General features: G+C 40.4%; 1 protein-coding gene, 1 long non-coding RNA gene and 1 other non-coding gene across 3 annotated transcripts; all 3 read right to left on the reverse strand.

Moving 5' to 3' along the window:
- Window positions 1–5,512: 5,512 nt before the first annotated feature.
- LOC101145389 (uncharacterized) lies at window positions 5,513–11,949 on the reverse strand. Its single transcript, XR_010132781.1, has 3 exons — window positions 11,661–11,949; window positions 10,269–10,321; window positions 5,513–5,810 (listed from the first exon to the last, which is right to left on the reverse strand). It is a non-coding gene; the product is annotated as an uncharacterized protein (transcript).
- Window positions 11,950–12,044: 95 nt separating this feature from the next.
- On the reverse strand, window positions 12,045–12,774 carry LOC134756363 (uncharacterized). Its single transcript, XM_063703457.1, has one exon. The coding sequence runs from the start codon at window positions 12,624–12,626 to the stop codon at window positions 12,045–12,047; it is 582 nt and encodes a 193-aa protein (XP_063559527.1). The 5' UTR covers window positions 12,627–12,774.
- A 6,584-nt stretch (window positions 12,775–19,358) lies between these two features.
- On the reverse strand, window positions 19,359–26,801 carry LOC109026175 (uncharacterized). Its single transcript, XR_002005136.3, has 3 exons — window positions 26,665–26,801; window positions 26,405–26,558; window positions 19,359–19,525 (listed from the first exon to the last, which is right to left on the reverse strand). It is a non-coding gene; the product is annotated as an uncharacterized lncRNA (long non-coding RNA).
- Between the last annotated feature and the right edge of the window lie 963 nt (window positions 26,802–27,764).

The raw sequence follows: 27,764 nt of genomic DNA on the forward strand, positions 1-27,764 counted from the left end.
TGAGGGGAATAGGGAGTTATTCTCAATGGGTACAGAGTTGCAGGTTTGCAAATGAGAAGAACTCTAGAGACGGATGGTGGTGGTGGTTGCACAGCAATGTGAATGTATTTAATGCCATTGACTTGTATACCTAAAATGGTTAAGATGGAAAATTTTCTATGTGTATTTTACCACACTTAAAAATAATTTTAAAATGAGCTAAGTATTACCAGTCAGAGTTCAGTCAGGAAACCAGTTACCACTCTAGCCTTTCAAATGGAAGAGAGTGTGATAGATTCAGTCACACATGGGATGGCCAGCAGAAGATGATGAATTCACCCAGAGGTTATAGCAAGAGCAGGAGGCTGTTCCCACCCCTAGGGCTAGAATTCCACAGAAAGGAAGGTGTATTACCTGGTCCTAGAATCTGGGGCCACATAGTGGTAACTAAAACCACAGTGGTGGGGGTGTGTGGGGCTGCTGCCCAGCGAGACCTAGGGCAACTGAAGGAGGGTCTGTCTGTCTGGCAAGAGCTGGAGCCACAGAGGAGATGTAGCTGCTGCTGGATGCAGCTGAGGCAGGAGAGAGGGGAATAAATACCCTAGCATCTCCCCTCCTTACACCCTGCCATCTTCTACGAGTACCTCCTATGGACTGAAACTATCCAGAGATCAGTTAGCAAAAGAGCCCAGATATGTAGTTTCCTGTGACACAGAGCAGAGCAGGGAACACAACAAACAATGAGAAATTGATGTAAGAACAACCTGGCAAAACACCAGCACACTAGTCTGTGAAAGGCTTCTTTCCTTCTTGTTTAAAAAGCAATTTTAAAAAATCTCTCTACATTGAGTTTCAAATACCTCAGTGCTCAGTGATACTGATTATTATTAAATTAATTCACTTTCTAGAAGTTAGACACATTTATTAAGAGTCTATATATATTTGAACAGAGGTTTAGCTTTGGTTATCATTCAATGGTTCAGAAACTATCTCTTGGCCAACCAACTTCAAGTCATCCTGAGCCAAACGGCATACTGTTTTGTTTTGATTTGTTTGTAAAGTGTGAGCTCAGATGAAATAAAACTCTTGCTCTTCCTTTAAAATCAGATTAGCGTTCACTTTCTTCTCTGGCCCTCTCTCGTTACCTTTCACTCACCCCAAACCTAGGTTAGTGTTTCTTTCCTCTGCAACCTTGGCACCATGAGTTTACTTAGAGTATAATACTTATAATAATAATTTTAACATTTTGTTGATTTGTCTATTCTTTCTACATAAGTCTGCAAACTACTCAAGAGCAAAGACATTATGTGTGTGTGTACATACAGTATATGTATATATATTTTCATAGATATGTGTGTGGGTGTACTTTGCTATCTCCATCACTAATAACTAACATTAACCATTTCAGGGCCAGATACATAGTAAGTACTCAATACCACTTTTTAAAATAAATAAATGAATAATTGTTTAATGAAACACAATTAATAGGTTTCAGCAACTGTTTGGATGTGGGGAGCTAGAAAGAAGAGTCAAAACTGCATGTGAGCTGTTCAGCTTTGATGATTAGGAAGAATTGTGCTGTTAATATAAATAACAAAGAATTGGATAAAACCTGGTTTTAATAAAGAGCTTTGTGAATTTGGTTTTTGAAAAATTCTAATAGACAATCAGAAGTATGGAACTGGCCTCAGAAGAGATGTAAGGGCTTAAAGATAAATTTGAAAGTCATCTTCATAGATGGGATTTATAGAGGAATCATCATGTAGCAGCCTGTTTTTTCCATATATTGCTGCAACAGGGTTTTCTCTTATCCTACATGTTCTTTTAGTACTTTACTACTTCCATATCAAGAGATGGAGACTATGTCCTCTCCCCTTGAACCTGGGTAGGGCTTTGTATTTGCCTTGATCAACAGTGTATAGAAGAAATGGCCTTGTTCTAGTAGCTTTCTGCCTTGTTCTAGTAGACTCTTTGCTCCTAGAACACAGCCACCATGTTGTGAGGAAGCCCAAGCGGCCTTTGGTGACCTCATGTGAAGAGGAACAGAGACCCCTGGCCCATAGCCCTTGAGCCCCAGCCAACAGCTAATACCAACTTGCCAGCCACATGAGTGAGCCATCTTCAATGTGAAGCTTTCAGCCCCCACTGGAGCTGCTCCAGCTGATGTGGAATAGAGCTGAGGCATGTCACATCTACCAAGCTTTGTCTGAATTGCAGTTGTGTGAGCACCATAAACGATTTTTATTATTTTAGAGTATTAAGTTCTGGGGGTAATTTGTTATATAGCAAGAGACCATTGACATATATAGGTGGAAAGGATCATGAAATTTGTGTCTGAGAGGCCTGAATTCAAATGCCTGGTTTTGCTATTACCAGGATTGTGGCTTTAGGCATTCTATTTATACTGTCAGAACCTCACTTTTCTCAGGCATAAAATGGAGCTAGCAATGCTTATTGCAATGATGCTGTTATGATAAATAAAAGAAATGTTATACATTAAATGCCTAGTGGTGTGTTTAATCTCTCTGGTGATTAATAACGAGTGCTATTTCAAGAAAGTTAAAGTTTTGTGAGCTCTCAAGAGAATATTCATGGAGTAGAACAGGTCACTTGGAGATGGATAGGGAACAAAGAGTAAAAATGAGAGTTGGTGAGGGATTAGTCAGAAAAGGGGGAGGAATTAAGACTGTGTAAGATTGATTATTTCACTCAATTTTTCTTCAGAAAATTTGAAAGTCCTCAATTTGAAATTTGTTCTTGATAAAATTTGAGTGAAATAAGGGACAGACAGATGATGAAGATAAAGGAACCACAAAGGCATTGATTCCTGCAGTGGAGAGGTGATGAGTGACACACAACAGAACAGTGTCGACAGAGCAGAGGGCTGGGAGCCTGAATACTAAGGGGTAAAAAGAGAGGGAATAGTGAGAAGAAGCAAACAGTTGGCATCTCTGTATCTCTTAATTTCTAAGCATGTATGTTATTCTAAAGGTATGTGAGAATATCAAAATATGAAAAAGGTGTGTATCACCCACCAAAATTTCTATTTCTCCAGTATAGCAGTCCTTCTCTTTTCTCTAGAAATTTATCCAGGTGCACCTTCTAACTCATCATCCACACTCTTCTGGTTCTCCCTAGAGGAATATTTATTATGTTTATTACTGCCTCTGTGGGTTATTTTTTCTTATGTGTTTTGTATTTACATTTAAATTATCATTTTCCAAAATGTTGCATCTAATTATTTGCCATAGTTGTACATGTTTGTTATACTCTGATTTCAAAATGGAAAGCAAAGTGTACAGATAAAGAACATAATGACCAGGGGATCAATATCTAGAAATAGGAGAAGAGATGCAAATGAAAGCATACCATTAAAAACTACAGATTTCCCACCTTCACTTGATTATTTGATACTTTCAGTGTGCAATTAACTAGTCAGAAGATATCTACTATTGTAATCTCAGTTTTTGAGTTGAACACATTACACGTTATTTCACAAATAGGGAAATGGAGACTCAGAAAAGATACCTGTGTGAAGTTGCAATTACTCACCTTCCTACAATAGCTCAGTGAAATTGACACAAACATGTGATCATAGTAAACCCATGGTGAAAACCTAGTTTCCAAATAGACTGTTCTTGTTTTACTTTTTTGAAGACTAAATTTTCCGAGATGAGATGCAAAGTCATTCACATAAAAGGTTTTTAATATTCATTCTCAAACATTGATTTAGCTCCCACCATGTACAAGGCACTGCATTAGGTGGGCCTTCTAAAACATACTACATGAGGGTATGAAAGATAATTTGTGGTTTAAAAAGCCAAATTATGAAAATGTAATATTTATTAGGCACTTGTAAGATAAAAGGTACTTGCTAGAGCACCTCCTCTGCAAGCTTTATACCTTCGTAAAATTTCTGGTTTGCTCAGGAGATATGAGCATGATGCTAATGAGAACCGGGTCAGGAGTTTAATTCTTGACAGCTTTGTACCAGGAATGTTAATTCTGACCAACCATGTCTAGGTTGTTGTTAGTTGTAGTTAGTTCTGCAACTGAGGGAAGTGTGGCTGGTAGAGCTAATGGTGACCGAGCAGTCATATAGGGCCAGTAAGTGGATACATGAGGCAGGAAATGGAGTTATCCATGGTATGTTCCAGAGTTCTCCCCCGCCGCAGGAGACAGCAGTCGGCAAGGGGGATTGGGACATGGGATATAGGATACAGGGCTGAAATTGAAGCAGGATTCACTTGGGAAGCATAACACTTCTTCCCCATATCTATTTCTTTCCATATGTGTGGAGTTCAACTAGCACAGCAACCCTGGCCTCTCTCAACTCTTTCACTCCCTCTGCCCCAGGAGAGGTTTCTTGTCTGCCTAGTGAATTTGGGAAAAGATGGACTGAATTTGCTGGCCTCCTCCTTTTTCTTTCTGGGAGCTAGCTGCCTGCAGGGCACATGCCTACACTGTTTGTGACTGGATGAATTTGTCTGCCTGATCTTAGTGTTCATAAATAGGAAGACCATTTGCTTACAGATACAAGCTACATCCTCCAACCTAGATGTTATCAGTAACAGAGGTGATATTTTGGCCCTGGATATTCTTTGGCCTTATTTCTCAGCTTAAGAACTTGGGTTGGTTATTTATTGGGTTCCCTTTTTAAGACTCCTAAGGGATACACAGGGAGAACACTCTGGTTGCTGAAACTCCTGGGGTAAGTGGGTGTGTACTGACTTTTTTCTTTCTGGTGCTCTCATAGTATTTTGTGGCATACCTTAAGTATCCATATTGCTGTTGTTTACAAAGCAGAGACTACCACATGCTTCATCTCTATGGCTCCAGTGTCCAGCAAAGATCCCAGTAAATGTAAATATGCAACAAAGATCCCCCATAACCCCGTCTCTACCAAAAATACAAAATTAGCTGGGCGTGGTGGTGCATGCCTGTAATCCCAGCTACTTGGGAGGCTGAGGCAGGAGAATTGCTTGAACCTGGGAGGCAGAGGTTGTGGAGAGCTGAGATGGCACCATTGCACTCCAGTGTGGGCAACAAGAGCAAAAGTCTGTCTCAAAAGAAAGAAAGAAAGAAAGAAAGAAATCCCCAGTATGGCAACCAGGAATCCAAGCTGGGAGGCCCAAATCAAAGTAAAGGGCACAGAAATAATCAAATGTGGGAGATCATAGGAGAGGGACTGCATTTCTGAGCACCACACCTAAACATTCAGAAGCACCAATTGTCAGAACCAGCTCAGCGAAGCTGACATTCTGCACAAGATTCAGGAAGCCGAATGGGCCAGCTCACTAAGGCAGAATTGCTCTGATATTGTTTGGGCAGAATGTGACTGCCCTTCAAACTGAAAAGGTCTGGAAACATTTTCGCGTGACCCCAAAATTAAAGTTCAGAATCCTGGGAATTCTTATGTCCCTAAACTACACGTAAAATTTTAGTCATCTCTTAAGAAACGTGTGTGTTTGAGCAAGTAAAGGGTGGTGCATCTTCCAAACATTGCTCAAGACAACTATTAGAGTTTGTGGCTTAATTTTATTAAGATATCAGCAAAGGTGTAGAAACACAGAACCGAGAGCTTGGCCCTCTTTGTTCATCACTGAAGGAGTAAATATTTTTGTCTTCTTTCATCCTCACTCTGCTCCCTCCCTTTTCAACTGGATTGATGTGGATTATGAATAAACTTGCCCTCCGTTTTTGAGAAAACGACGTCTGAGTGAGGTGGGTCTTAAGAAGCTCTCATGAAAGTCAAGATGTTTTGAATGGTGTCTGAGCTCCCGGCCAGCCTCCTGAAATCATATTATCTGAAGTCCCTTGGAGTTTCTTTCCTGAGGACAACAACAACAGTCTATTTATTGGTTTCAGTTGCTATGAAGTGACCATCCTGCAGAAGTGAGGCTGTTGCCCTTAGCTACACATTTCTTTGTGGGAATAATTTTGAATCACACAGTACCAAATCAGCAGCTGGGCAAGGCACAGACCCTGATGAAATATTTTCCTAGTGTTAGCCTCCCTTTATAAGACAGGTTGTGGCTAATTCAGCTTAGAAGTGATGCACGTCATTTTTCAATCAAAGAAAAGGGCTGACTTTATTTTAACACTATCCTCTTCCCTCTCTAGTAGGGATTTGCTTATTTTTATTCTGCCTTCCTGAGGTGTGTCAGTTAAAATACTAATCCAGATCTCTGGAATAATTTTTTTCCTGATCATACCCACCTTACATGGTTATTGAAAGGATTATAGGGGATAATATACAGAGCACACTTAAGCAATGATAGGCAGTGCAATTATAAGTGTGGTTGTTGTTATTCTTATCCCAGAGAAGAGAAAGCTCGAGGGGGCTGGTTTCTGTTTTCAAATCATGAGTGTTTTTGTTTTATCCCCTCTCCTCTCATCTCACCCCATCCCATCCCATCTCATTCTATTGGTTCCATAGATATTTAATATCCAGACTAAGTGTTGAGTACATTTCTATTTTGGATTTCATTTGCTATCTTCTAGTACTGTTAACTCTATGATCTCTCTTTTGTTTTGCATTTCACCTTCCATTTTGAGAGTAATCTGCAAGTTTTGATATTTACTTTCAACATAGATGCACTCAATGTAATCAACTTTCCATTATACGCCAACAAGATGCGGGGTCGGGGGGGATGTCTTTATGTATCCTGTACTCTGAATCCATTTGCAGTCTTTTGTCTCTTTTTCTTAAAGCAGTTTCCAAATGCATTCTATGTCTGCTGATGTTTGAAAAGGCTGTAAAATTAAAGCTAGGCAATTATGAATACTATGAAAAAGGTTTTGACAACTTTTGGTGGCATTTAATTCAAGTTAAACTTCTCTCATTCAAAATAATAAGCATAATGTTACTTATTATGTAAATGAGGTGGCAAAGGCAGATGTTTTTCTTCCTGGTGCATTCACTGGGGATTAATACATACAAAAGCTGAGAAGGAGGGGCTGGTGTGCAACCTGGGAACTGGAATAAGGGTTGAGCAAGAGGAAAGATGATTACTCTTGAGCTGTGCTGTTCAATAGTGGAGCCGATAACCACATAAGGCTATTTAAATTTAAATCAATTAAAATGAAATAAAATTAAAATTCAGTTTCTCAGTCATATTAGCCAATTCATTTGTTCAATAGCCACATGTGGCTGGTGGCTACTTATTGAAGAGCACAGATGAAGACCATTTCTATCATTGTAGAAAGTTCTACTGGACAGTGGTGCTAAACCTAGGAGGGTTAAAACAAAGGGAAGGATGCTTGTAGATTCCTCTACAATTGGAACTTTATGCATAGGAGTTCCACAAGGTTCTCAGAATGGATGTACATCCACGAAGAGCCAAGAGATTTAGGAGTTAGGATTAAGTGGCTGGTATATCTTTTTGTATATCACGGGGATACACTATATCTGTGCTTCTCAAACTTTAAATGTGCATACATATCACATGGGGATCCTAAGGTGCAGACACTGATTCAGTAGGTCTGGGGTGGGGCCTGAGAGTCAGCATTCATAAACAGCTCCTAGGTGATACTGAGGAGCACCCAGGTGATGATCTGTGAATTGCACTTTGGGTAGCAAGGTGCTAAAGCCCTTAATAGCAGAGACTTGATTTACAGCAACATCCCTGAAGATGGTTAACCAATCTGACACAGGAATCTTTAATCACGGCAGGCTGGTGCCAGGGTACATCTCATAGCCTCTTAAAATTGAATCATTTCACATCAAAGTCCTGCTGGAGATAGCAGAAGCTGCTGTCATGTTACCAAGAAGGAAAAATGGCTCATTGGAAAATACTGAATACACTAATTTGAATCTATGATAATTGGAATAGTACTCTACCTTTCTAGTTCTCCATTTTTGCAGATTAAGAACTTTTTTTTTTTTAAACTAGCATAGAAGAAACTGCTGCTCCATGGAAACACTGATTTGCATACATAAAAATTCAGTCTATAGACATCCTTCTCAACCTTGTCTGCACAATTGGAATCACCTGGGGGAACTTTTAAACATTAACATGTTAGATTTCACCCTCAGATATTTTAATTTAATTGATTGTGGGGGAGGAAATCATGTTTTTTGAACACTCCCCAGGTGATTCTCACATGCAGTAGCAGAGAATCTTTGATCACAGCAGTGGATCTCAAACTTGAGCATGCATCAAAATCATGCCTTGTGAAAACATGGATTGCTGGATCTCACCTGTAGAGTTTCTAGGTCTAGGATGGACACTGAGTGTGCATTTCCAACAAATTCCCAGGTGCTACTGCTGCTGGTTTGGGAATCACACTTGGAGAATCACTCACAGGCAGCACTGTTTCTCAATCTTGGCTACACATTGTAATCACCTGGAGAGGTTTAAAAACTACCTGTGCTTAGATCCCACCCCAAATATTCTGATTTAATTTTTCTGGGGCCTAGTAGTCTAGGCATTGAAGATTTTAAAAAGTTTCCCACGATTAAAACTTGAGAAACATTAATGGTAATAAAGCAAACCCATTAGGTCTGGGGACTAGAAGCACTGGCTTTACCTGGATGTTAGAAATTTAGACTCTCACATCCAAACCCAGACCTGCTGAATCATAACCTGCATTTTGACAACATTTTCCTGGTGACTTCATATACATTAAAGGTGAGAAGTACGACACTAGATAGCCTTTTAAAGTAACAATTTGTTGATCGGTGTGATTTAAAGAAATTCTTGTAATAATTTTTTATAGTCCCTAAAAATATTGGGGCACATAATTTGGTCCAAACTCACTCCAAATTATTGTAGCTTTATTAGATTGCCACTGCACAGACAAGCACTTGTCAGCTTCTGTTTGCCTTGCAACCGAAGACATTAGTTATCCCAGCAGAAAGAAACTGTGGACTTTCAAGTCTCAGGTAGAAAGAAGGTCAAGAATAACCAAGTTTTTAAGAAACTAGTTCCACATATTTTCATCAAGTTTATTATTCAAAGTGAGTTTTAGGTTAATGCCTTTTGAGTTTAGAAAACTGTATGCTTTTATTACCAGAGATACAATATAGATAAATTTTCTTTTTTTTTTTTGGAGATGCTCTTGTTCTGCAGGTTGGACTGCAATGGCGCGATCTTGGCTCACTGCAAGCTCCGCCTCCGGGGTGCAAGCGATTCTCCTGCCAGGGTCCCCCGAAGCAGCTGGGATTACAGGCACCTGCTAACCATGCCTGGCTAATTTTTGCATTTTTTTTAGTTGAGACGGGGTTTCACCATGTTGGCTAGGCTGGTCTAGAACTCCTGACCTCAGGTGATCCACCCGCCTCGGCCTCCCAAAGTGCTGGGATTACAGGCATGAGCCACCATGCCCGGCCGATAAATTCTTAATTTATGAAACTTTTCATTATGCATGACTAAGATCCTGGAGGATGAGAGGTGGTGGAGAATATAATGTCTTAAAAAAAAGTTGCTAAATTGTGTTTTCCTAGTGAGCCTTTCTTGGTAGTATTTTAGGGAAATAATGAGTGCCCATAGATGATTATAATGTAGAAAGACCAACCATGTGATGTGCCAGAGCACTGGCTCTTAAACTTAAATGTGGTAGGAATCACTTGTTAGACGTAGATTCTGATTCAGTAGGTCTAGGGTGGGGCCCAAGACTTTGCATTTCTAACAAACTCCCAGATGTTGGGAAGCTTCTGGTTCATGGATCATACTTAGTAGCAAGGAGTTAAGAGTGACTGCTCTCCCAGGACACCATTTTGTAAACTCCAATTTCAGTGACTCAAAAAATCAAGAGGTCTGGTATAAATAGGAAGAAGGGTGATGTTGTTGAAAGTGCTGATTTACTAATTTAAATCATTTGGGAAGAGAAAGTCAAAGGTCAAAATTATTCATAGACCTATCATTAATGGAAAGTTAATTGAGAAATGAAGAGTCATTTAAGGCAACTGCAAAATAGTAACACAAATACCTCAGATGACTAGTAGGGCAAAATTTTCAAAATGTTGCAAGCTGTCTTCATGCTTGAAGTAGCAATTTACATGCATAATTAGGTGCAATCAACAGTTTTGAAATGTAATATATTTTCCGAGTCCATATTTACTTGTGACAGATGCTTAAAAAAAACTGTCCCCCAAAAATAGAGGGGCAGAAGAAAGGAGAAATATTTGCATTTAACAATAAGAATCTTTAAAAGGACATGTCTAAATTTAGAACAAATTTAATTGAAGTATTGTATCTTTATTTTGATTTAATCTTCATTTAAGCCTTGAAAGAAGTTCACAAACGTATTTTGGAAGTAGCAAGCATGGAAGAATAATAACTTACCAGTCAGCTATTCCTGCTGCTGTCTGAACTGACATGTGATTTTTATTGCTACACTGTAGGAAAAAAAAAAAAACAAAAACCTGACAAATTCAAACCTTTATTGCACAAAATATTATTGACTTTCTTCCTGTCTTCAGAAGGGGCTTCATTCTCTAAAGATACCAAATATCTTTTAGGAAATTTAAATAAAGGTGATTTAAACCAGTAGCTTTTATTTTGTAAATCAAGGTCTTCAGATGAACACTCAGTGTGAACATGTATCATCTTACTGTTCTCGGTATAACAATGTTAGGTGCTCGATATGCACAAAGACACTCTGCTAAGCACATTACACATATAATCTAATTTACCATTATAAACGTTCTATAATGATTGTTGGTTTATTACCAGGTACTGGGGAGGAGCTCACTCTATTTTCAACAATTCCCAATTTAGAAAACGAACTTGAAATCTGATTTTTAGAAAATCTGAAGAAAAAGAGAATGGGTAATTTGGTCCCTAAACTTTTTCTTCTTTTTCAAAAACTTGTTCACATTGCATTACCCAGATTGGTTGTCTACGCTGATGAAAGTGGCAATTAATTTCTGTCACACATGCAGAGTCAGATTAAAAGATAGCATTGAGGAATACAACCTAATGATGTGTTCTTGTGTAACTGCGTCTATGGGACAGTGTGTCTTGATATGTAAAAGTTGTGTTTAAGTTAATGCAAAGCATTCATGGGATGAGCAATGCAATTTTCCAGTTTCATCAAGCAAGTGTGATCTGTGATATATGCTAGGGGAAAAAAGCCATCCTCTGCCAAGAAACGCATGAATAGTTCATTAATCTGCTGATCCATTTGGGAGCATTATGGAATTCAAAGCTCAGAACAATGGGCTCTATTTAATATTGAACAGGTTCTTGATAACCCGCCATTTCTCTCCAGAGCTGCTTGAAAGTCCCTCCTGGACGTGCAGAGTTGCAGTGGCAGTTCCCATGAAGTTGTAAGCTACTACCCAAGATCAAGTGGTGTTAAATTGAGAAGTCATCCTGTTCACCTGACTAGTGGTGAACCCTGATTTAAGAATTTCCAAGTCTACCCTCGCCATCTCTATTTAAATTTATAGACGCAACGCACTGCCTGCCCTGGGGTCACCACCGAAGCCTCCTGGTGGAGCCCTGCCCTGCTGAGGACGCTCTTCCAGCACAGAACTCACCACCAAAAAGAGACGGCGCCCAGCTGGCGCCCGCCCCGGGCACATTGCAGTAAATGCCTGGCAGCGACTTCTCGCTTCTCCTTCCTCCTACCCCATCGACCCTCTGTTGCCGACCTTTACGCCAAACTCCGGCGCGCCGCGAGACTCGCGTCCTCGCTGTCCCCGAGGGGCCCCACCCCTTCCCGGTTCTAACCTGCGACCTGGCCAGAGGCAAGGGTAGGTCGACTTCCTGCCCGGAATTTGCCGTTGGCTTCTCCTTCTCTACTCCAGTTCTCTAGTGCAGGGCTGTGCGGCGCGGAGCCGCCAGCGGCAGAACAGACCCCGGAGCGGAGCTCTGGGATACACACACGCGCAGCCCGGAGGGACTGACCCCGGAGGCGCGCTCGGCCGGGAGAGGGAGGGGACCAGGGCCAGCGCGGAGGCGGGGGTCACCTGGGGTTGGGGGTGGGCGCACCAGCCCTCCGCACGCTCCTCTCTTTCTAGTCCTCGCCGCCACCACCTCGCACAGGTCGGAGATCCCTCCTTTCCTTGGCTCCTTTGCGTTGGGGAGGGGGTAAGGCTGAGGGTCGGCGCTTGGTCAGCGGGCGGGGAAGGTAGATTTCACTTGCACCTGACAGTCCCTATTCTTGCCAGCTTCGCCGGGCAAAGCCCGGCGACCAGGTTGGTTCTTCCAGCAACTTTGTTCAGAAGGTTGGTAGGGAGGAGAAACGCCAAGGGGCCCCAAGAGACGCTGGAAAGCGGCTAGGAGCGTGGGCCGGGCTGGAGAGCAAGTCCCCAAGCGGCCCTGAGGCTGGGAGCGCGGCTGGGAGGCGCCGCCGCCGCCGCCGCCGAGATGCGCTCTGCTTAGCGGCACTGCCGGGGGCGCCTGAAGGCCAGCGCTCCAAGGACACGCGGCCACCCGCTCCTCGCGCTCCCTGGCCCAGACGCCGCCAGGGCCGGAGCCAAGCAGGCGAGCGGAGCTGCGGGGAGCGCGGGCGAAGGGTGGCAGAAGGGAGGGCGCGCGGGAGGCGGCCCCTCCTCGGCGAGCCATGCGTGCCACGGGCAGCTGAGTAGCTGCCGGGCGCCGCTGCCAAGTCTCCACTCCGCTTTTGTCTTGCCCTCCAGTGAATGGGAAGATGGAGATGGATGTTGAGGGAGTTTCTCCGCGCCCGGAGCCCATCCCCCGCTCCCAGGGGGCTGGCGGAGCCTGCCAGGCGCCTCCACAGCCGCCCCAGCCCCAGCCGCCGCCGCAGCAGCTGGCTCAGGATGAACTGCCCGGCGAGAGTGCAGGCGCTGAGGACAGCGACGATCCCGAGACGAGACCCAACGGCGAGAAAGGAGAGAGCAAGGTAGGTCCACAGTGTTGGCGCTGTGATACCTTTTGAACAAAACCAAGGAGTTGCTGTCGTGGCTGTCACTTTAACCCCTCCGCTCCCCAACCCCCTTCCCTGGTTTGTGTGGGGGTGGGGGTGGCAGATGTGAAGAAGGCTTAAGATTTAAGGGAATCCATGGGCGATAGTGACTTTCCGAACTGGAGGGTATGTGCAGAAGTCTGTCCTGGTTTCAGTGTTCAGCGGTGTGTGCAGAGAAAAGTCTTCTGGTACATGCGGTGTGATGCTCTGGGCAAGCACAGCACCTCAGTAGAGCAGTGATGAGACCTTTGCTTGCCCTCGCAGTATAACTGAGGCTTATTTGGATGATATAGGTCTAAGAGAAACATTTCTTTAGGAGCTGCCAAGTGGCTTCTGAGACTCCTTGGAGGGTGGTGACATCAACCTAAAGATAACAATGGGAGCAAAGTTTGGCTCTTTTGCAGAATGGAGTGCCCTGCTTAACCCCGCTCTAAGCTGGAGGTCCTCCTCCTGACCTGGCATCCTCCTTCTAGGAGGGCAGGGATCAAGTGCCTGGCAGCAGATGAGCCCTACAAATCTTTTGCAGCCCTGCTGTGTCATTGTAGACCAGGGGATAGCTGCTACTTGCTGTGGAAAGAGGAGTTCTTCAGGTAATTGGATTCTAGTAAGAAATGGCTTGAATGTTATTTTCTGGTGCTGATGTCTCTTCCGCTGAGAAAATTGTAAAGTAGAGGAAATGGCATAGAAAATACTGCCTTGGTAGTATTAGTAGGGTGTGTTTATTACAGCTTTGTCTCTGAGCAGTCTTCCTTCACACACTCGGAGTTTAGTTTTGTGGAAGCTAATGTTGCTTTGTTTTATGTGTATAAAGTGTACACTGTATATTTGTTAATATATTTTGAAACTGGCTGGCAATATTGGGGAAAAGTTGGTTCAACAAATCAGACTATTGGAACCAAATGAGTCAGTCAATCTATTTTCTCACTTTTGCTCACTTAAGGAAGTGTGCAGGAAAATGGGCGCTTCTGCTAGTTAGAAAGGAATTGTGTGTCATGAAGTGCCCCTTAACGGAGATTGCCTTGGTTTCTGTTAGAGCTTTCCTAAGATACTAGAGGATTAAATAAATACTGGAAACATGTCGGGATCACATTGAATTGCTGTTCTGTGTTTGGAGACAGGCTCACTTAACAAGTTCAGATTTGCAAATGTTCAGAATTGTTTTGCATTTTGAAACTGAGCTAAGAATCAAAATTGTTGTTTATCTTCCAAAATCAATATTGTTATTTAAATGGAAGTTTACCAAGGAACTAGAATTTGAACACACTCTAGATGCGACCGGGGTGCCTTACAAATGCATACAAGATTTACATTGTGAAAACTATGATGAATTTTAATATTCTGATATCCTCAGCTTTCCAGTCGCTCTTGATTTCATGAATATTTAATTTTGTCATGACTGCATATTTACTACTTTAAATGACTGTCTGCACTCAGTTTTATGAAATAACCATAACTGAGCATCATATTACCTAATTGAACTTTAAGTGTCTTTTGCAAAATAGGTGTGGAGAATAATTAAAATATACAGCCAGTACTGCTATTTCCATATTGTTGATTCATATGCCCTGAGCATGAGAAATTCCTGCCATCAGCAAAAATCTGTGCTTATTTGTTTCCCTTTGATGCACCATGCAGACTGTCTAATGTTCTACCGGTTGTGAGGAATAACGAAGGCAATGCACTAGAAATATGACAGCAGGTGAAAAGAGGACTGAAAGCGGGTTGATTACATTTAGTTAATTAGCATGTTCAGATAATTGAGTATTCTGATGATGTGATTTGCTTCATGTTTGTCTGTAATTTCTTGAGGTGAAAACAAAATACTACTTTTTTTTTCCCTCCAGGTGTTTGTCTTAAAAAATTATGTTGCATCTTTCTCTTAACCTAGAAATCAGCTGTGTTAACCCTTTGCTTGCCTCTAATGCTGTCCTACTGGTTCTTAGGAGTCTGAGGATGGTTGCTGTGTTTCAGACTTTAATAACTGTTCTTGTCTTTGATGGGTACTAAGGCAAGTTATAAATTGATTTTTCTTAGAAAATTCTTATTTCATTAGTGGGAAGTCCTTTGGATGTCTGACCAAATTATTCTATTAAAATATAAATAGAAGACAAACTGGTATAAAGTGAAATGGGGTTTTATCAAGCTATTTGGGGTGAGATGGTGGAGTTTATCACAGTATGGTTTTCAAACAGTAATGTACAAACATAATGTACCAGATGATTATGTTTTCTTTTCATTCATGAAAGCAATAAAATACAAATTTCAAAAACTGAATTATTTACTTTAACTTTACCTTAAGGGTATTATAAGTAGGATGTGAGTAGATATGCCCTTTGAAAATAAAGTATCAGAGACTAATGGCGTTTTATTTTAAGATTCTGCTTTAGGGCCATGATTTATTCTCCTATGAATTTATCTCAGTTGTCTTATTGGAAAAGAAATCAGAGCTTAGTGCCAGATCAGCTTGTCTCCTAAATTGCAGGTTCATGGTCATATGTCCTCGGAAAGTCTATGAAATAGGAAGAGAGGTTAGAAAACTGGATCAGTCAAGGGACTTTTTACGCCCAAGTTTCATGATGTGACTGGTGCTTTCTGTCCTCGAATAATGTTTCCTGATTCCTCTCTAGCAAATACTCTTCAAAGAAATATTAAAGCAGCTGCATATTATATTGCTTTGATTCCATGAACTGGGGAGGAAACAGACCTGAAATAGACCATCTATTCTTCCTCTGTGCTTTAAGGCAGGTTTATATTAAACCCTTACAAAAAGCAGCCTCTTCTCTTTGCAATGACATCCAAAGATAATATTATAATCACCTTTGGTGACCTAATGAGATATTTCTTTCTTGTCTTAGCAAAGAAGATTAAATGATCATGGTCCTTAAGTAAGAGACCTTCAAATTCTTGAAAGTGCTCTTGATTCTGTATTTGATCATCCTCAGAACTTTCTTAGAAAGTTTTTTCCAGGCTCTAAATATTGCATCCTTTCATTGCTTTTTAAAATTCTTCTGAAATGCTTTGGTTATACCAAATAACTCTTGGATGGGTGTTTCTGAAACTTTCTTTGGAAAAGTTAAAAAAAGTTTCTTGTGTCAAGGACCTGCACTCCAGTGTCTTATTCCCTCTGTATTATGAAGTTACTTATGCAAATGTGGAAATTCTTCCCACGATCTGATCTTAGATGCTAAAGAAAAATGATTATTTGTTTCCTTCAGGTTCATCTCTTTCATGAATATATGAATGGTGCTTTCTGTCCTCCCTTTTACTTCCTTCCTCACACCCTATGCCTGCTTCACCTCCCCTCTGCCAATACTATTTACTACAGTGTTTTATATAGAAGGTATGTTTATGGCCCAGATGTGAAGCATTATGAGCAAACTCTCTTTTTTGCTCAGCTCTTATTAAATCCTTGGTTTGCAAGATGTGTTATTCCCATGGCTTTGGATTAGAGGAACTCTGTACTGTTGCTACCAATGATACATCATTGATGAAAATGACTCAGTTCTCACTTCAACTGCATTCCATCAGTAATGCTGTTCTAACAGTGATTCTTTAGGAGCATACTGTAGGGACTCTTACCGAGCATGTCATTACATTTGTGAAAGCCTTTTATTTTTGAAATAAATTTACATTTATAGAAGAGATGCAAAGATGTATCCTTTGCCCAGTTTCCTCTAATATTAACATCCTACATAATCAAGGTATGTATATTACAATAAAGAAATGAATATTTGCACGAAACTACTAGTTAACTTGTGTAGTAAATTTTTTTTTCGAGTGAATGTGTAACATATAGTTGCTTTCCATTCTATTCTTTTAGTCTTTAAGGTGGTCTTTATACGTGAAAGGCTCTGTGAGAGGGTATTTAAGAGTCAAATTTAACTTCTGGGTGACGATCTCTCCCTTTTATCTGTTGAGTAGGAGCAGCTTGCAAAGTGCAAAGTCGGAGGTCCCTGAAGTTCTGCATCAACTGCAGTGAGCCCTGGGGGAGTTACAAGTTTGGCAAAGCTCTTGAGTGCTGTTAATGTGTGAGGAATAATGGTCTTCCTTTTTTGTTTTAACCTGAAAAACATTCCTGCTCCAGGTAAGATAGGGTTTATCAGTACACAGAGGACAGCAAAGTCTCAAGTGGCAGGCAGAGGATAAAAGGCAATGGATAAATTCAAGGTAGTTCACTTTGATGCCTAACCCCTTGGGTGATTGTTTGTGGCATGAAATCTAATGGAAGCCTTTTTGGATTTACATTGTATATTAGCCAGGTGAACTCTGACTTCTGGCACAGAAGCAGAAACGTGTCCACAATAGGTAGGACGTCAATGTAATTAAAACTGTTGACTGCGAAATAAAAAAAGACCCCAATTTGATCCTGGCTTTGTCTTTTATTAGCTTTTGACCTTAGACAAGGTCTTAACCTTTCCAAAGCTTAACCTTTTCATCTGTAAAATAGGAATAATTATAAATTATTTTACAATAACCATCTATGGTTATTGTATGGCTCGAACGACATAAAATGTATAGAGTTTTTTATTCAGTGCTTCATAGGTAATGGCTGCTCAATAATAGTGAATAAATTTTATGAGTTGGGGCTTCAAGTCTCCCTAATTTTTTTCAGTTTACCAGAGGGTTCTGGGACTGGAAATGACACAGACATACTTTTCTACAGTCAAACCAAGTTGCTGCTCATCCACCTGGTTTTGCCCTGTGGTCCTTAAGATGTTCTCAGGTCTTGGTGGGCAGAAGATTAGCAAATAGTTATCCTGACTTGTCAATAGTCTGCTGTTTTCTCATCAGGAAAACCAAGGAAGAGCAGAATGAAAAGTCCCTATATCCTACCCCAGACCCCAGAAATATGCCTAAGACACTAGGAAAGCAAATGGATTACTCTGCTTTTGCACATTATATTTACGGCTTTTCAGGAAGATTAGGTGGCAAATCTTAAGACTTAACAAATGATTGAGTTAAAAAGTTGTATCTGTTAGGATTCTTTGGTTGCAGGAAATAGAAACTGACTTTACTGTGAGCAAAATATTGTAAAATTTTAAGGTAATTACAAAATCAAAGGGAAAATGACAAAACTAGTTTTGGGGAAATGCTGACACAAGAGTTGCTCAGATTTAAGTAGTAGAAAGTACTGAAAGGTTTCTTAAGGGCGCTGACATAAGAAAAATAAATCCTAGCGGTTTTTCGCCTTTATGCCACTCTGCTAAAGACCTGGATTTTATGGGAAGGTTATCTAACTGGCCTCTCTTGGGTCAGATAGCTGCTTCTTGGCCAAGGTAAGGTGGGAATCCTTAATGCAGGTTCCTTCAAATTGTTTCTTTTGGATGGGGTTTAATTCTTGGAAAAATAAATCATGGTGCTGTTATCAGACCAAAGAAAATGGATATTACTTGCCAAAACAACCATTATCACCCCTTTCCTAGATAGAGAGAGGCAGAGAGAAAGAATGAGAAAGAGAATGAGAAAAAATGAGAGGGAGAAACAGACATATTTAGACAAGAATCTGGAACATTTTGTAGCATTGTATTCCTACCATTTTAAAAGAAAGAATACAGAGGAAAGTATGGAATCTATCACGTACTTATGTGCAGGAGGAAGGGCAGAGAACTTGATCCTTATTTATTTATTTATTTATTTAGACAGAGTCTTGCTCTGTCACCCAGACTGGAGTGCAGTGGCGTGATCTTGGCTCACTGCAACTTCTGCCTCCCAGGTTCAAGCAATTCTCCTGCGACAGCCTTTTGAGTAGCTGGGATTACAGGCGCGTGCCACCACCCCTGGCTAATTTTTGTATTTTTAGTAGAGATGGGGTTTCACCATGTTGGTCAGGCTGGTCTCAAACTCATGACCTCATGATCTGCCCGCCTCGGCCTCCTAAAGTGTTGGGATTACAGGCTTGAACCACTGCACCTGGCCGATCCTTATTTTTATATGCAAAATGAGACTCCTAGAATTAGGAAACTGGATTGGAATGCATATCCCACTGGGTCTCGTCTACCTAATCTCCTTTCTTTATTTTTACATAGGAGAAAATTGAGGTCCCATAAGTGATTTGCCCAAAGGCAGAGCTGGCACTTGAATACCTTTTAACCCGGAACCTGCATCCAGGTGACATAAGTCAAAGTCCCTCCTCTTCTTAGGAAACTCTAATCCTCTCTGAGTTCTTATATGGTTACATGAAACATTGGGAGTCTGCTTTAGAATTTCAGAATTCTTAGTTTCTCAACTTATAAAATGAGATCAGCAGCACACATCTCCTGAACAGATAATCTGACAATGGGTGCAACTGGGCCCTCATGTTTTAAAATACAGACCTTTCATGGTACTCCTGTCCTTTAGAATAAAATATATTAATAATTTTTGTTGGCCTGTAAATTAAAGCAAGTTGATTTATTGCTCAAATTTCTAAAGCTTTTTCTTTGACCTTTGAATTTACATGTCAAAATGTTTCTGTCCTCACATTTTGACCTTGTACCATACTGAGGAAGTCCTGTAGGTGGTGGAATCATGGACGGTGTTAGTTTCTCATCTTTGGGTGGCAAGTGTGGGGAGTAAGTTGTTCATTCCTGGGCACACATTCTTCTGGCACCATACCTGGCACATACGTGCTCAATAAGTAGTGGTTATGTTGAATTCTGCATTGATGCATTCAGTCAACATGTATTAGCTGGAATTGCAAAGTTAAAGAAGTTAAAAGTCCGCCACAGTTCAGTGGGGGAGACACACTTATACACAGATCATAATGCTATAAGACGGTGAGGGCCATGAAAGAGATGAGAATAAGAGGTATTGCAGAGAGGGGTTCAGCTGCCCTCCCTGAATGGAGGCTGCATGGAAAGGAGCCATTTCACCAGGTTTAAGAGGAGTAGGAAATGCAGAGCAAGAGCTTTCCAGATAGAGGGAATGGGTCAATATCTGGAATGGCTGAGAAGGATTCAGAAGTTTGTCATAGAATTGAGTAGAGGTAATAGCTGGAGGTTTATTTATCATGAAGGCCTTGTAATGCCATGCCAGGAAGTTTGGACTTTATCTTATAAATAGGTTGAGAATAAAACTTTGAGACTGTCTTAGCGGTCTAACACTGTCCAGCAGGGGTTTCCAGACTTGGGAATTCCCTACATCGTAAATGTAAAAGAAAATCTAGATACAAAGATAGAATTAACTCCTGTTTATTGTATGACAAGAGAGGATGTTACATTATTTCATAAATGAAGTGCATTTAAGCACCAAAAATGATAAATAAAATTTATGTCAGGATAGAGTAGCCTTTCTTGAGAAAGAATAGGTAGCAGCCTTAACTCAACCCTCTCCCAACCCATCTCTCTCACGTGCATCCTGTCTTATCCCATCATAGCCCATCACACCCCACTGTCCTCATTGTCCTCACTTCTCTGTAGACCTCTATGTACTTCCTTATGGATAGGGGGTTGGGAACTGCTGGGGGCACCCGTGTCAAGCCTGAGATTGGGCTGAGGCATTTTTGCTGAGTTTATCTTCTTTTTCTCATGGGCACAACCATGGCAGAGTTACTGTCAGTGGTAAGAGGGATTGATGTTCTTAGACTAGCCTATTGTTTTTACCTCTAAAAAGTAATTAAAAATAAGACGTTCCTGAGCTCACTCAAAAACATAACTGGAGGCAGCAGGAGGAGTAGTGATTCTCGTAGCATATTCTTAAAAATTGAGGCCATTTAACATGTTTTGTAAGATAAAGTATTGACCTGTCTAACAAGCACTCCAATGAACAGCCAAACGAAATGAGACTGTGGGACACATAGAGACACTGCTCAGCGAGTGGCTCCTTTATTTCCTGAGATTTGTCTTAAATAATCAAAGGCACAGGTCACAATTCATTTGCAAAAACTAGTGACTGGCTCTGTGCTGTCCATCCATCCCATGCTTCCTCCTGTATGCTTTTCCCAGACTTGCATCCGCCTCCCCACGTTAGACCCTCTTGTTCTGTACAATGTTTTATTTTTATTTCTATTTTTTATTGTACTTTAAGACCCAGCAATCCCATTACTGGGGATATAACCAAAAGATTGTAAATCATTCTACTATAAAGACACATGTACACCTATGTTTATTATAGCACTATTCACAATAGCAAAGACTTGGAACCAACCAAAATGCCCATCAATGATAGACTGGATAAAGAAAATGGTGCACATATATACCATGGAATACAATCTGTTTTTTAAGTAAGATTAATTGCCATATAATTTACAGACAGTAAAACTTACGCTTTTTAAATCTACAGTTTCGGTTTTGACAAATGTGTACACCTGTGTAACCACCACAATTAGGATGTAGGATGTTTCCATCATCCTCAAAGAGTTCTTTTGCGTTCCTTGCTGCATAATTCCCTCACCTTTCCCCAGCCTTTTCCAAAATTTTCTGTAAAGTGAGTCAGATAGTATATAGCCCTTTGTATCCAGCTTCCTTTGCCTAACAAAATTTGTTTGATATCCACCCATTTTATTGTACATATCAATAGTTCATTTCTCTTACTCGATAATATTTCATTGTATGGATGTATACCACGTGTTGCTTTTCTGTTTACCTGATGATGTACATTTGGGTTGCTTACAAATTTTTGGCTTTTATGAATAAAGCTGCTATAAGCTTTGTTTTGTGAGTGTGAGGACATTTTCATTTCTCTCGGATGAATTTCTAGGGATGAGATTGTTAGGTCATATAAGTGTGTGTTTAACTTTATAGGAAGTTGCCAATCTATCGTTAAAAGTAGCTCAACCGTTTCACATTTCTGTCAGTTCCAGTCCCTGAGAGTTCCAGTTCCTCCACATCATTGTGAACACTTGGCATTGGCAGTATTTTTAATTTTAGCTATTCAAGTAGATGTACAATGATATCTCATTGTGGCTTTAATTTGTATTTCACTGTTAAATAATGATATTGAGCATCTTTTTATGTGCTTAATTGCTATTTGTATGTTTCTTTGGTAAAAAGTCTGTTCAAATCTTTGCCCCGTCTTAGAAAAAATTGGGTTGTTTATATTCTTTATTGAGACAATCTATTATTTTCACATAGATTTAGGTTTCAGAAACCCTGGTGGAAGTTTGAGGAGATTACGAAGTGAGGGACATTTCAAGCTTTATTAGGGTTGTTGGTGAACTAGCATTTATTGGGCATTTATCATGTGCCAGTCACAGAGCAAGGTAGATTCACATCAGGTGGTCTCATCTTATGCTTTACAGTAATCCTGAGAAATACCTATTATTAACCCTGAGGTCACACAGCTAGTATATGTCAGAGAAGGAATTAAATTTAAGTCTTCCTGATATACTGTTTCCACCTCCTCAGGTATGACTCCAAAGCTTGTTCTCCACAACTGACTGATTAGTTTCCCAGCCAAATCCCTTGCACTGCTCTGGGTGCTTTAAAAGTAGCCCTCAGGTGAAATCACACTGCTGGCACTGACATGCAAATCAGAACATTGAGCTTAAGGCAAAGAGAATGCTCCCAGTTTTATTTCAGTCCCGAAAAAACAAAACCTATCCATTTCAGAAGATAGAAAAGTGAGAGTTCGCCAGAGAAGTTGAAGGTCTGAGGTGTTCATTTACATGTCAGCACCCAGGGATGTGCATCTCTCTCAGCTAAATTGCACTGCTGTGTTACCCACGGGCCTAGGTTTGGGGTCATTCTTGGGAATTAGGCCCCATTTTAAACCCCAGTTTTGTTTCTACAGGCTGTAAGGACCTTGGGCAAACCATATGAACGCTCTGGTCTGGATTTTCTTATCAATAAAGATGATGGATAAGGTCTTCTTACATACCTGAAGTTATAGGATGGAATTACTAGTAAGGTTACTAACTCACCTTAGTTTAACATTGAAAGTTCTCCATCTCAGGTAAACCAGAAAACTTAGTCACCCTCCTTATAGGATGCATGTAAAACATCTGTGCCTTTGTAGGCTCTCAGGATATGAGAGCTGTCATTGTTGAATGTGCTTTGGGGCATTCAATCTGTGAGTCTGAAAATGACTCATTGTATTTCAGAACTAATGAGGCCCTATGAATGATTCCAGGTTCTTCAAATTGACTTTAAAAATAGTTCAAAGCAAGGCTCTGGATTTGAATTGGAGGAACAATATTACCTTTCTGAATAAGTGGCCATGGAACTTTCTGAGGCAGCTCCCCAAAGCCTCTAACCACAATGTAAGTGTGTTTTAGGATGCTAGCTGTGTTTTAGAATGCTAGTCTCTCTGGCTGGAGAACGGAAAGCTCTTTGAAAGAGTGCTTTCACTGGCAGAACACAAATCAGCTCAATAATTTTTTCTTTAAAGTTGCATGGTTGGTAGGGTTTGTGTCATTAAGAATCTGACTCAATATTTCCCATGGTAACCCTCATTTGGGAAAAAAAAAAAACTGCTCTTGTAGGAAAGAATGTGGGACTTGGATGGTATGACATTGAATCCTGGATCTGCCCTTTCTAACTGTGAACTCCTGGACAAGTCACATTTTCTTTGAGTCTCAGTATCCTTTACTGTTCAGGATCCTTTACTGTTCTGTCTAGACCAGAAACTCAAATTCAGTAGTGCATGAGCAAAGCCTATTGTAAATTCTTGCATGAATCTGAATGTACATCTGTCAGTCACTCTGGTTTTGTTGGATAAATGAGTCCTACCTGCATTCATGGTTTTCTGTTATTCTATTTAAGGAATTGAACAAAGGAACATCAGAATTACAGGAGCTGGGGGATAGGGTGCAAAGGATCTTGCGGTCATTCCTGAGAAGGATATCCTCAGATGATACTGCATGGGTTCGTGTGCCCAGGAGGTCCAAGGGGCTGGATTTGAGTGGCAGGACACCACCAGGGGCCTCTTCAACTGACCCTGAAAACTTGCTCTCCTGCCTGTCTTGCTTGCTCTTTGGATGAAAGTAATATAACCTTTTTAAAAATATATATACTTTGAAGATTTTTGAGCTCACAGTGTCCTACCCTAAGCCTTTGCTAAAGCCATTCCCTTTGCCTAGAATGCTCTTCCTTCCCTCTCTTTCACTTTCTTGTCACCCAGTTAATTCCTACTCAGCCTTCAAAATTCAGTTCAATACCTCAAGGAAGCTTTCCCTGATTTGAACCTTTCCCTGCATACCTCATAAGTCAAGTTCCTCACATACAGGGGAATAATACACACTGGGGCCTATTGGAGGTTGGAGGGTGGGAGAAGGAAGAGGATCAGGAAAATAACTAACGGGTACTAGGCTTAATACGTAGGTGGTACAATAATCTGTACAACAAACCCCCATGGTACGAGTTTACCTGCACATGTACCCCTGAACTTAAATTAGAAAAAATAAGTCAAGTCCCTGTTGATGGGATATCACACATTCTTAGTTGTGTAATCCGTCTAATGTATGTCATGAGGATAGGGACAGATCTGTATTTTCAGGCAATTTCTCCAATCCTAACGTAGTAGCAATCATATCAGGGTACCCGTTTTGATAATCTTTTATCTAAGACTTACTTTCTGGGACAGGATGGTTGATGTTCTTATGCAGCCCACATTTTAGTGGGAGAGAGAGATACTAAACAAGTAAACAACTAAATAAACATCACAGAAAATAAACAACTAAAACAAATACTTGACACCAGTGGCCCCTTAGCTGTAGGCACATAATCAGACCCCCTGTCTAACCATGTTTATTCAAGACAGCAAACAAATAACCATAATCCAGCCTGTTTTCTGGAATGGCCATGTATCTTAGAGCCTAAGAACCTGGGCTTGTCTACTTCTTTCTACTTTGTTTTCAGGGTTTAAGTTCTGCTCACCATATTGGCATTGGGAAATATGCAGCAAATGCGCCACCAGCTCCCTTCCTGGGTTCAGGTTAGTCATTGCAAACTAATCACAGCACTCTTTGCTATTGAGTTCAGCCTTCGCCTTGGAAGCAGGCATTCCTTAACAATCAATTGGGGGTGATGTACAAGATGAAACTCTGGTGCTGTCCTTGCTAGGCTTACAGCTTTCTTAGCAATGGCTTCTCTCTTGTTTAGACCAGACACTCAATCTTCAGTGCTCCCCTCCTCAATTTCTAAACCTGAATTATTCAATATAATGGTCAATTGACACATGTGGCTATTTACATTTAAACATGATTAAAATTTAATTAAAAATTCAGTTACTTATTTGCACAGCTCCATTTCAAATGCTTAAAAGCCATAAGTCTAATGGTTGCACAATGCAGATATAGAGTGTGTCTATTATTGCAGAAAGTTTTATAGGACAGGGATGTTATAGACTCTGACTTTACCTCTCCTAGCCTGCCTCAGCTGTTGTTATGAGAAGCTGTGAAACAAATCCTTTGACAAGGACGGACATTTTACAACTTCCCTGGGTTTGCTTTAGGTTCTTGGTGACTTACAAATTGTTTTAGAATTACCAATATTGTTGTGTATAAAGGCAGCTTAGAGCAAGATCTCTTTCAGAAACTTTGGCTAGTGGGGTTACTATTTTTACTTGGGTATTCTCTTGAATCTTGGTATTTGCCCTTGACCATTATAGAAAGCAATCTTTGGTAAAGTGGTTCCAAGCGATGGCTTTTCTATTACTCAAGTTCAAAGCCTTTATTAGTGGGTAGTGGAACCACTGCCTGAAGCACCATTGACATCTCCTCTTAGCCATTTACTAATGATTGTCTTCACACTGCGGGGATTACTATAATGGTACTTATTGTCAGAATACACAGGCAGAGAAATCTTGCCAAGAGCCCAAATCTAAGATCATCAAAGAGCCTCCATGCTTGCAACAACAACGTAGGGAATAATTTTCAAATTATATAATGGATAAAGAATACTAAGTTACAAAGTAACACTCTTAAGGTGTTTGTCCTATTCTCTTCTTACATCTTACTGAATAAAATTTCAAATACGTTATGATTGCTAGTGGTTTTAGGTATAGATAAATAAGAAAAAGAGTGTATCTGAAAAAAAGTCTGATAATAGATATTACCTTTTTAACCCTTCTTGTATTTCTTCTTTTAAATCCATGAGTGAGAAGAGTAATCTTTTTAAGATTGGAGGAAGGATTGGAGGAAGTCTCCTGATATGAGACTTGCTGTGCCTTTGTCTGGCACATTAACTGTCAGCAGGAAAAGAGATGGGAAAATGGCCCCAGGGTGGATTTGGTGAATTTCCTCCCTGTTAGCTAGGATGAAAATTTGAATGACACCTTGAAGTGATCTAAAACTCTTATTTACACATCCAGTTAGCTGGGAGGCCCCTAGGCATCCCATTCAGGATGTAGCAATGCATGGAAGACAGTGAGAGTGGGAGATGTCAGCCTTCTCTCCTCCATTTCAGCAGTGGCAGATAATCTGAACCAAGGAATGAGAATACAGTTGATACAGAGAACAATAATCAAGAAAGAAAAAGATATATAGCTAAGCCAATAAGAATGACATCTTTCTGGTATTTTTACATACCATTTAAATAAGTATTAAAACATAGAGATACAGAAACACTAATATATTTGCCAAAAGTTAGAGATGTAACCAAGGCAACCATAATTGCCCTTTAGTTATTACCTTCTTATTTCTTTATGTTTGAACTAAAGACATGAAGCTAGAGCTCATTCCAGAGTCCTGTGCATCAGGGAGTTCACTTTCACCACTGAGATTTACTAGTGAAAATATGGACTCTAGGTATCTGTGATGTCAATAGCTTCAAGCAACTTGAAACCTAGAAGGGCACATGAATAAGGAGCAAGAATGAGGAAAAATTGCAGTAACTCCTTGCTGTAACTATTGTGTCTTCCCATGCTCACTACTCAGAAATGTGAACTCACTTTCTGTTTGTGATTGTAGCAAAAGCACTTAGCTCAGAGTCACGCCAGCTGGGAGTCACAACCTAAATATTGGGTGGTCACGTGTCCATTTGTTCTACTTTCAGTTTCCAGGCAATTTTGGAATTCAAAGAAACCTCCTTGTTTATGGCACCAGTCCCTGAATTCTATAGAGATTCGGTATCTGTAGCAATATCAACATGTCAGATGTTGCTTCTTTGGTTGTGTATCCTTTTAGTGAAGGAAGAAGAGGTAGACAAAAAAGAAAATCCTTGAGGGACAAGCAGTATTGAAGACCTAACATTTCACAGCTGCTGTGATGTTTGAAAATTTATGTGAAGTCTTTATTTTGATGCAACAATTTAATTGTGGCCTAGAGCTGAGATTTGCATCTCTGAGGCTATTCAATGTAGAGTTACAACGATAAGGTAACACCATACACTTCACTACATTGTTTAGTATTTTTTTTTTTCGTTTTTCTTTGGTGTCATTTGTATAACAGCTGTCTTTGAAAAACTCCAAGTTCTATAAAGGGTTAATTTTGCACTGGGTTAGCAACTAAGGTCTAACCTTCTTCAGGGCTAGATTCAGTGTCTATTTGGTGTCAGGTAGGTGAAGCAGTCTGATGTTTGAGTTGAGAATCATATCACTCTCTAAAAACAGTCTGGCTTTCTGCTGATGATTCATCAGAAAAATGAGCATGGTAATTGAATTGGGGGTTGAAAAGGATCACAAGGAAAATAACCACATTCGACTTTTGGCGCTGTCGTATGAAATCCTGTTAATGTGCTATACATAAAGCAATGATCTCTCATAGTGGACTCTTTTAGCAAATGCAGGCACTTATTTTTTTTTGCTCTGATGAGTTACAAGAGACTGTCTATCACTGCTGTTGAATCAGGGTGGGATTTGGAAACAGAATTGGAAAATGAGACTCTCTGAATGCCTGTGATGCCTTTTATGTGTTGATCAGATTCTGGGAAAGAAATCTGGGTTCTAAAGGAAAAGATGACAACTCAGAGAAACTCAAATGGTGGAATTTTCTCAGAAAAGAATTAATCCTCTTTTTGAGCATGGTTGTGATAAAAACTGTTGCAGGACCT

Source organism: Gorilla gorilla, chromosome 2 (assembly GCF_029281585.2).
Source record: "Gorilla gorilla gorilla isolate KB3781 chromosome 2, NHGRI_mGorGor1-v2.1_pri, whole genome shotgun sequence".
Classification (NCBI taxonomy): domain Eukaryota; kingdom Metazoa; phylum Chordata; class Mammalia; order Primates; family Hominidae; genus Gorilla; species Gorilla gorilla.

Bases quoted from the DNA above. Each gene is read 5' to 3' on its own strand.
- LOC134756363 (XM_063703457.1), bottom strand. From the start codon at position 12,626: ATGGGCTCCGGGCGCGGAGAAACTCCCTCAACATCCATCTCCATCTTC.